The 10970-nt window shown below is 34.9% G+C and overlaps 1 protein-coding gene across 5 annotated transcripts in view; it reads right to left on the reverse strand.

Moving 5' to 3' along the window:
• The window catches only part of myo1b (myosin IB), a 53601-nt gene that overhangs the window by 9336 nt on the left and 33295 nt on the right, over positions 1-10970 (reverse strand). Inside the window, exons 12-19 of one of the 5 annotated variants that reach the window (XM_056464918.1) lie at positions 9516-9716; positions 7085-7178; positions 4771-4920; positions 4601-4669; positions 4435-4521; positions 4117-4203; positions 3046-3132; positions 1671-1757 (exon numbers count right to left, since the gene is read on the reverse strand). In XM_056464918.1, coding sequence (XP_056320893.1) covers positions 1671-1757; positions 3046-3132; positions 4117-4203; positions 4435-4521; positions 4601-4669; positions 4771-4920; positions 7085-7178; positions 9516-9716 — 862 coding nt within the window. The remainder of the gene's footprint in view (positions 1-1670; positions 1758-3045; positions 3133-4116; positions 4204-4434; positions 4522-4600; positions 4670-4770; positions 4921-7084; positions 7179-9515; positions 9717-10970) is intronic. The other 4 variants (XM_056464921.1, XM_056464919.1, XM_056464922.1 and 1 more) reach the window with 4 other exon arrangements.

A 10970-nucleotide genomic window follows, 5' to 3' on the forward strand; every position in this document is an offset into this window, starting at 1 on the left:
AAACGTGACATGATTTCGGCCTCACTACTCAACCTCCCGGGCCATTGGCCCGATAAAAGCCCTGGCTCGCACTGGCCTGACAGTGGAAATGCGGCTATTGTCCTGCAGGAAGATGAACTGTCACCCCACTCTGAGGTCAAGAGCATCCTGATGCAGGTTTTCATTCAGGATGTCACCGTACATTGCTGCATTCATCTTTCCCTCTATCCTGACTAGTCTGAAAAACATCCCCACAGCATGATGCTGCCACCACCATGCTTCACTGTAGAGGTGGTATTAGCCTAGTGATGAGCGGTGCCTGGTTTTCTCCAAATGTAACGCCTGGCATTCACTCCAAAAAATTCAATTTTAGTCTCATCAGACCAGAGAATTTAGTTTCTTTTGGTCTGAGAGTCTTTCAGATGCCTTTTTGGTAAATTCCAGGCTGGGACTGGTTTCCATCTGGCCACTCTACCATACAGGCCTGATTGGTGGATTGCTGCACAGATGGTTGTCCTTCTGTAAGGTTCTCCTCTCTCCACGGAAGAAAGCTGGAGCTCAGACAAAGTGACCATCTGGTTTTGATCACTTCCCTGACTAAGGCCCTTCTCCACCGATCACTCAGCTTAGATGGCCGGCCAGCTCTAGGAAGAGTCCTGGTGGTTCCAAACATCTTACACTTATGGATGATGGAGACTGCTGTGCTCATTGGAACTTTCAGAGCAGCATTTTTTTCTGTAACCTTCCCCAGCCTTGTGCCTCGAGACAATGTCGAATCAACTGAATTTACCACAGGTGAACTGCAATTAAGCTGCTGAAACGTCTCAAGAATGATCAGTGGAAACAGAATGTACCTGAACTCAATTTAGAGCTTCAAGGCAAAGGCTGTGAATACTAATGTACATGTGAGGTTTTTTTTTTATATAAATTTGCAACAATTAAAAAAAAATAATAATTTTCACATTGTCATTATGGGGTATTGTGTGTAGAATTTTGGGGGAATAAATGAATTTAAACCATTTTAGAATAAGGCTGTAAAAAAAAATGTGGAGAAATTGAAGCTTTGATATGCAATATAATTTACTAACCTCTTGAAATCCAAGATGTTAGTTTTTCTTCAGTCATAAAAAAATGTTTAATTTATTTCAGAAATTTTCTCCATATAGTGGACTCCAATAAAAGTTGAAATTCCAAAATGCAGTTTAAATGTAGCTTCAAAAGGCTCTTAACAATATCATATATGGAATGAATGTCTTATCTAGGGAAGTGATCAGTCATTTTCAAAAAATTATTTTTTAAATGATTGCTCATTTGTTGCCAGTGACTGTGTTGTAGCACTGCCTGATTGTGTGGTGCCTTGCCATCTTGCATCTTGGTGTTTAGACTATGATCAAGCAGTAACTGGCAGGCTTTTACATGTCATCTATATGTAATGTTGGGAGAGTGACTTGATAAGGAACACTGTTATTTAATTAACTGTGAATTTTTGTTCTAGTGAAATAATCCTTTAACATTTTATTACAACTATATTTTTTGTCACTGACTTGGGCAAAAATGGACCTGTGGAAATGAACTCTGGGGTTAGATTATATTGTTAGTATACTGCAGCTGGTTAAATGACACTTATTAAACTTATGTTTATGCGTCCTACTCATTTCAACGCCTGGCAAAAAGCGATGGTTGGAATATACCTTTAGTCCCAACCAGTAGGCCCAAATGACAGCAATGGCGTGTTTACGCCTGGCTTCCTCCTTTAAGTGCTTCAGCTCTCTACGTGCCTGTGAAAGACGGAGGGAGATGGGCATGAATGCAGAAAGGTACAGTAGGAATCGGAGCTTTAAGCAGCAGCAGCATAATGCCAGGTCCACGCGTCGCACAAAATTGCACTTCAGCTGCATAAGACATACTATATTTGGTGCTGGTTAAGACAGTCAGACATCGTTAAGGTTTTCCTGTGGATATTTCTTTTCGTGGGGTTAACAAAACATGAGTGAAAACAAGGGAAAAAGCACTTAAAGTAAGAGCACAATTGGTCTCTTAGGCACACACCTCGCAAACACAATAAAACAAGCCACACACAGCTATCTTAAGAAGGCAAAGGTCACTCAAATAGGGTGGAAGAAAACAACAGTGCAAATGTGAACGCAACATGCAAAAAGGATGTGCATGGGCTTGAGGATGGAATGAAAAGACATATGCATCTAAACAATAAAATTTACTCCAAAGGTACTCAAATTCCAAACCAAATACAGTGTCATGAGGTTATTCAGAAAGCAATAAGAAAAAAAACTTCTGATATTATAAATAAAAAAAATGACTCTACATTAAATGAAAGCATTTTAGTGGTTTGCTACAATTATTTATTAATCAGATAAATTTTATCAAAGGTTTTGCAAATCATCAAGCTGTGTTCCTTTATCAACCAGAAACCAAAGCATCAGTACATACAAATACATTAATTCCTTACTTATGCATCTTGACATCTTGATGGATAAAAAACCCCAGAAGCATTATCTTATAATATCAATGTTTTTTAACTGTACAATTTAAGCCAAATAAAGTTATTAAAACTACCGTGTTGTTAACAGTAGTAACAACAATTGTTTTAGTTGTTACACTAAGTTCTAAAACATTTTAAAATAATGTTTAAATAATCATATATTACTGTAAAATAAAATGCACCAGAGAATAATAATAATAATAATAATAATAACAATAATAATAATAATAATAATAATAATAATTTTATTGGGTAGGTTGGGTGCCCTTTTGTCAGAGGGGGTGCTTTTATTGTAATTTATTAGATTTTAATAATAATAAATTCATATATGTATATATAAGTGCATGTTCTGTCCTTGGACAGCTTTCCCTGTCAAACAAATAATAAAAAATAAATATCAGCCATGAACGGCTCTCGTCTACCTGCTCCGAGCCCGCTTCGAACTTCATCCCCTGCTGATATTACTCTCCTTGTTCAAAGTATGACTGAACAAGATTTTCTAAGTGGATGAATTAATGAATGAATGAATAAATAAATAGATGTCACACAGACGTAAAGGAGAATACCTTTGTTCCTTGCCAGCAGGCCCAAATGACAGAAACTGCCTGTTTACTACAAGCTTCATGCTTTAACTTTTGCAGTTCTCTCCGAGCCTTTTTTCAAAGATGAGGGCAGAAAAGTATTAAGAAAATATGTTAAAAGCACAAGAGTTTTTTAATTCAGTGCTGTAATTTAGTAACACATTTCAAGACAAAAAAAATCTTGCTCATCAGTCTTAATGTCGAACTGAAATTACTATATTGCTAAAATTACTAGATACAGCACTCAGCAAAAATGAGTAAACCCCTGACAGATAGCTCCTTTGAATTAATGTTTTCTACAGGATGCTATACAATAATATATTTGTGCATACAATAAACGAATCAGTACTAACTAATCTAACAAAAAATGTGATGACAAAAACATTGACAGCCTTAAATTAGTACACCCAAGTTAATATGTTGGGGAAAGATATTAAATATAGAATAACAAATAACAAAATAGAAGAATAGCAAATTAGTTGAAATTATAGAGTTTATATATATATATATATATATATATATATATATATATATATATATATATATATATATATATATATATATATATATATATATATAGGTTTGAATTTAAATGTATTAACCTGCTATTGCTAAAGATTTCTAACTTTTTTTTTTTTAATTCACCAAAAACATTTTTAGAAAAACAGAAAATGGCAGGGTATAAATAACAGTTGCCACATGTTTCCATCAGAACTAAATTATTTTAGCAAATTATTGACACACTAAAATATATTGTTAAGTTGTTCATGCAAGCCATCATGGAACAGTAAATACTGTGAAAAGTTATAAAGTAGAATTTGAGAAAGGGGTTAGTTCTAAGAGCATAAGATTCAAACATTCACTCAAATGCTTTTTTGCTTACAGATGTTTCAACTTAATGTCAGCAAATGAACAATATGTATTTCCCCATTATTTCCCCAAAGCAGCTATCTACAAGATGATAAAACAGAGTTAGTCAAATGTCAACAAAAGAGGAGTCATTCGAAGCTTGATGAGGTGAGATGGGGATGACTATTTAGCAATCTCTTTAAATACCTTTGTTCCAAGCCAAGCTGCCCAAATGACAGACACGGCATGTTTATTCCATGCCTCCTTCTTAAGACGACGCAGTTCCCAGCGAGCCTGGGGATTTGACATTTGCCACGTGGAAGCAGAGACAGTATAGCAAAGATTAAAATATTAGAATTATGATAAGAAAAGAGTGACTGAAGAGTAAACTATCAAAAGCAGAAGTGAAAATTTGGACTAGAGAGAAAATAGAAAGCAAAAGCAGCAAAGAAGCTCTGATGTTGAAAATCAAACCCCAAAGTAAAACTTTCATCTCTTTACACAATGAGAAACTGTGTTCATTACCTGGGTTCCGTGCCAATAAGCTGAAATTGTTGTGACAGCCTCTTCACATCGCTTCTTGTGTTTTAGTTCACGCAAAAGCTTCCGGGCCTATGAAAAAACCCGAATGAGAAAAGACCTTTTGTTGGTTTTTGGAAACTGCAAAACATGTAGTCCATCTGAAACCTACCTTCCATCCACGAATGAAAGACTGAACTACTAAGGCCGAACACCTGATGTTCTGGTACTTTTTTTGTTGCTGCAATAAAAAAAAAACCCAACATCTTGAGTCACCATCTTGCGATAAAAAAGGTCTCTCTATAAATGGTTCCTATAGAAGGTGTAATAAATGCAGCGTACCGCAAATCTTCGGTACCAGGCTGCCACGACCACCTGGCTCTTTTTCAAAAGGAGAAAGTGAGTGCGACATTTCCAGCCACGGTAGATCTTCTGGATGAGTGCTGCCAAGTCCTCAAGGCACTGCCCCCTCTTCTCTTCCAAAAAAAAGAGCTGGGAAAAAAAAAAAAAAAAAATATATATATATATATATATATATATATATATATATATATATATATATATATATATATATATATATATATATATATATATATATATATATATGTGTGTGTGAATATATATGTATATGTTTGTGTGTGAATATATATATATATATATATATATTATCAGATATACTGTGAAAATTTCCCTGCTCTGTTAAACATCAATTGGGAAATATTTAAAAAGGAGAGAAAAAAAAAAGATATCTCTATTCTGCCATCTGCCCTAACTGACCAAAGTTATTAGTCTTCAAATAGCTTTATCGGGAAATAAGGACAATACAATTAATAATAATTAATTAATAAAGGATATTGGAAACTAAACAACACTTTATTAAATTATAATGACTTGAATTCCATGACAGAGAAACTCATTTATAAACACTCAAACTCTGCTGTTGAGAATGGTGCGTCTGGCAAACAATGAGAATTATTAAAATTTGAAATAGGTTGTGCTGCTATAGCTTATGAAAAATTTTGCTAAAAAATATCTAAAAAAGAAGGCAGATTTATTTGAAAAGTAAGTTCAGATCAATAATCTCACCGAGAAAGGCACTTTCACTTATGAAGATCAGATTTCTTGTATAAACTACAAAACAAAATTAACAGCAAAAAAAGACCAAAGGTGCTTTTATTAGATCTAGAAAACAGTGGTTTAAAAAAAGATGTAAATACTATATCAATCTTGAAAAAACAAAAAAAGAATAGAGTTTAATATGATAAGAAAAATAAAAATATGATGGTGTTGTATATAAGGGTATGAAATCTATATATGGTTAAATAGGAAAGATTTACAGTAATCTACATTAATGTGACTAATGTGATTGATCCTTTTTTATCTTAAACTATTTCTTCACAGTATACTCTTAGCAGTTACAATGTGATGTGCTCTAAAATATATATTATAAAAAATAAAAAGGCTATCAATAAACACATTTTAAAATGTCATCTGTGAGTGATGGGTTGACACCAGAATTATATAAAATTTTAAATGAACAATTATCTTTTTTTTTTTTTTTAAATCCTTTACCAATGGATGTCTTCCACCATCAATGGGAGGGTGTGATCACCTTAGCCCCCACCCCCCCCAAAAAAAACCACTTGTGGTAGATATTTGGTGTTCAATTTCATTATTGAATAATACTTTTCATTATTGAAAAATTGTGGCACTGTTCTGGCAGAGCAGCTTAAATTTGTTTAGCAGATGCCAATCTGGTTTAAAAAGGGTCACCACAAAATCTAGTTTCAGATTTATTTAAAATTTAGTTTCAAAAACTATTTTCCCTGCTGTATATTAATATATATTTTTAAGTTTTTCTGTAGTGCAACTTACAGTAGCCACTTTCAATCCAAGCTGTTTTCTGTCATTCAACACTGAACAATTCAATCAACTTGAACACAATATGAGTGAAAGACTGCAGCCAGGTTGGATGGAAATATTACATTACATAATTTTTTTAGCTTTCACATCAGTAGAAAAACAGGCAAGTTTCAAGATTCTTTGTAGGAGCAAAAGCAATGACATCAACAGCAATGAAAAGCTAAATTATAAATACACTAAATTATAAATACACTACACTGTGGGTGGACACATATCAAACATGATATCTCCAACTCTAGTGGCTGTGAACAATTACCTGGAGGTTGGAAAATATGCAGCAATAATGGACAAGAATAAGATAAAAGCTCTGCACTGCTTGGTGACTGACACCCAAACTTTAGTACAGGGGATTCATGAGCTCCTCTGAAATTTCTCAGCTGGAGTCTCGTTTCCCATGCAAATTGACAAACAGTGGAGGAAGGGGAATAAGTGAAACCATGTGTGTGACTGCTTTTTTTTTTTACATGAAGGCAATTGCTACTAATTATATGAGAAAAGCCTGAAGGAATATGACTTCCTGTCTGAAAAACTTCATAGAAACCCTTGAGAGATCATGCATGATACTTGCTTTAATAACTTATAATAAATTCAAGTCCTATAATGTTGGTAGGGAGAATTGATAAAGCATACAGGATTTTCTTCTCTTAATATTTTCTCACATGGAGATTTATTTATTTTTTAATAACTTCATCAAGATCACAATAAATGATATATAATGCAATAACTCACTCACCGTTCTGGGGTTCCTGATGAATATTTTTGAACGTCCATAGGCAAATTCCTCTGCAGGAACCTGAAGGTCACTCAGGAGAACCTCAACACCCTCCCTAAATAAACAATCCACTAGCTGTTATTCAACCATACCACAAAAATCACAAAATGAGGGTATAAAAGTCTGAGACCACAGTAAAAAGTCTCTAGAATTATAACAAATCTATCTACAGTAAATGTAATGGTACAATGTACAGTATTTGGTAAGTTGATATTTTGTATAGTAACACTAGAGTTGACACGAAGGGCCCTATCATACACCCAGCGCAATAAGGTGCAAAATTTGTTTGACCCGACATCTTATTTTTAGACCAACGCAACCTTAATTTTCCCGTTTTTCACCCTGTTGTTTAAATGGCAAATCCATTTGCGCCACTTTGTGGACTCATGGGTCTAGAAAAAAGGTGTGTTAATTTTGAGCTACTTTGAGGAACTAAAATAGTTGTTCGCCTCGCTTTCACATTGCTTAAAACATGCAGGATGTACACCAATATTCAAATATCTTTACAAATTAATGAATTAAAAGGATTGGAATGAAAAGAATTAAAGGATTAAAATATTACAAAAATAATTTTCTTCTACATAATATAAAAAACTGCATGCCTTCTTCATTTCTGGAGGCTTTTTTTAGTTTATTCATGACAACTTGCTGTTGTATAATGTTATTATTAGCAGTAGTATTTATTTTATGCATCTTTAAATTTGTTTTATTAAAAACACGCTTAGGTTTTGGATCATAGCATGTGTATTTGGATATAACTCGTTTAGACCACACTTCGTTATTATTGTTCATTTATTCGTTTGCTTGAAATTAGACCTAAATTTAGACCTAAAATAGTTTTGAAAAAAATCATTGTGCTTAAACAAAATTATGTAGGCTAATGGATGTCTGTGCGTACAACACTGTTTCCTTATCCACTAAAGAGAAAAAGAGAAAGTGAAAGTAAAGGCTGATTGGAAAAGGCTCGTTCTTTATCTTTTTGCTGCCGATGCTCTGTTTAACTGTTTTCTCGCTAGTGAGGTGTTCAGTTTTTCCACTTACAAAGTCTGCCATGTAAATTGAAAATGTGCCATGGGGTCATGCCACAGACTCTTAAAGGGAATGGGAGATGACACTCTAATTGGTTTATTCTCAAAACACACCCATAACTCATTAAGAGAATAAGCACAAACCTGTTAGACCATGCGCCGTGGTGCAGAGCTTATTTTTTCTTCCTAAAAATAGTAAAAGTGGATTCGGACATGCCCTTAATGCTTTTGAACCCTGCACTTTAGACTTTGCGCCTAGATCATTAAAAATGAGGCCTAAATGTTTTTTTTTTTTTTTTTTTAATACTTGGCAGATGCTTTTGACAAAGCTCTGAGTTACTCATTTTATCTGTATGATCATTTATCCAGAAACTTGTAACCTTAGTTTAGGTGAAGTGCCAGTCCATTACATACACATTAATAAAGTAAGAGAAGGTAGAAAGGAACGGAAACAAAGGAAAGAAAGAAAAGAAACTAAGAAAACAAATAGAAAGGAAGGAAGGAAGGAAGTAGTAATATAGCAGTTTACTGTGCTGTACATCGAAAGCACTTCATAATTATATCTGCGGTCTGTCCTCACTACCACCAATCGGTAATCATTTACTTAAATCATAAATATGTTTAAATAATTCAAATGTCTGGTAAAATATTAACAGTTTAAAATTAGTTATTTTCAACTGTAATCTCAGACTTTGGGACCCCACTGTATTCAAACTTATCACTAAATAGAAATAAAAAATAATAAAAAAAAAACTGATAAGTTATGAAAAAAGACAGACAACACAGCAAAGTAAGCATGATGAAACTAAGAAGCACAGAATTCTTTATCATAACAACATGCTTCAACCATGTTGAAGACAAAAAAAAAGTGTCTGTGTGAACTGAATGGAAATTAAAAAAAGAACCACTGTCTGCAAAGTTAGGATGATAACATTCCACAGAAAGATAACAATAAGATGTGGAACTCTTCATGAAGACAAATAAATTCAATAGGTCCAGAAGTGACAAATATATGAGGGTCAAATCTGTTCTGACATGTTTTTTCATCAGATAAATCAGAAAGAAAATCAACTTTTCTGCAGCCAAGCACTGATGGATTAAACACCAGTAAGTCACATACTGTACTGTAGGGCGTTTAAGGACAAGAAACAGCATGTATACAAGTTTAATTATGAACAAATAAGTATAAAAATGCTTATGCAGGTGGAAGTGCAGTCACTGAAAGATCTGCCTAATCTTATATGTGATGACAGTATAATTATTTCTGCTGAACAACAAGTTCAGAAAAACAAAAGTCTTCCAATGGATTTAAACAACACTAAAACCATTACACCTGTAGGTTTCTTGATCATAGGTGGTCTAACCTGGCTGGGCCCTTCCAGTGGGGCCAAGTCTGTTTGCAGAGCATCTTGTAGCGCTCCAGGCAGGGCTCATAGGCCTGGCGGAAAGCATACCCAGCCCTTCTTACACGTACATTCTCCATTAGACCCAAGTAGCGCACCTGATGACACACTAGTGAGTCTGTGAAAATATGGGCTGCTTTCTTGTCATTGGGTTTGATGCACCTGCAGAACACAAACATAAAACAATTATGTGTTATTATATTATATATATTTTTTATTTATTTAATTTGCACTATTTACAGTGCATCCGGAAAGTATTCATAGCGCTTCACTTTTTTTTTCAGCCTAAAGTTATCCTAAAATGGATTAAATTAATTTATTTCTTAAAAATTCTACACACAATACCCCATAATGACAATTTGAAAAAAGATCTTTTGAAATTGTTGCAAATTTATTAAAAAGAAAAACCTGAAAAAAATAAATAAATAAATGTAAAAAAAAAAAAAAAAAAAATCACATGTACATTAGTATTCACAGCCTTTGCTGTAAAGCTCTAAATTGAGCTCAGGTATATTCTTTTTTAACTGATCATTCTTGAGGTCAGGACTGTCTCGAGGCACAAGGCTGGGGAAGGTTACAGAAAAATTTCTGCTACGATGAAAGTTCAAATGAGCACAGTGGCCTCCATCATTTGTAAGTGGAAGATGTTTGGAATCACCAGGACTTTTCCTAGAGCTGGCCGGCCATCTAAGCTGAGTGTTCGGGGCAAAAGGGCCTTAGTCAGGGAGGTGATCAATAACCCAATGGTCACTTGGTCTGAGCTCCAGCATTCTTCTGTGGAGAGAGGAGAACCTGACAGAAGGACAACCATCTATGCAGCAATCCACCAATCAGGCCTGTATGGTACAGTGGCCAGACGGAAGCCACTCCTCGCCTGGAATTTGCCAAAAGGCATCTGAAGGACTCTCAGACCATAAGAAACAAAATTCTCTGGTCTGATGAGACTAAAATTGAACTCTTTGGAGTGAATGCTAGAAGTTACGTTTGTAGAAAACCAGGCACTGCTAATCACCAGGCTAATACCATCCCTACAGTGAAGCATGGTGGTGGCAGCATCATGCTGTGGGGATGTTTTACAACAGCAGGAACTGGAAGACTAGTCAGGATAGAGGGAAAGATGAATGCAGAAATGTATGTACAGAGACATCCTGAATGAAAACCTGCTTCAGGATGCTCTTGACCTCAGACTGGGGCGACGGTTCATCTTTCTGCAGGACAATGTCCTTGAGTGGCCCAGCCAGAGCCCAGACCTAAATCCTATTGAACATCTCTGGAGGGATCTGAAAATGGCTTAACACCATCGCTTCCCATCCAACCTGACTGAGCTTGAGAGGTACTGCAAAGAGGAATGGGCAAAATTCCCAAAGACAGGTGTGCCAAGCTTGTGGCATCATATATTTAAAAAGACATGAGTCT

The sequence above is a fragment of the Danio aesculapii genome, chromosome 9, assembly GCF_903798145.1.
Source record: "Danio aesculapii chromosome 9, fDanAes4.1, whole genome shotgun sequence".
Taxonomy (NCBI): Eukaryota; Metazoa; Chordata; class Actinopteri; order Cypriniformes; family Danionidae; genus Danio; species Danio aesculapii.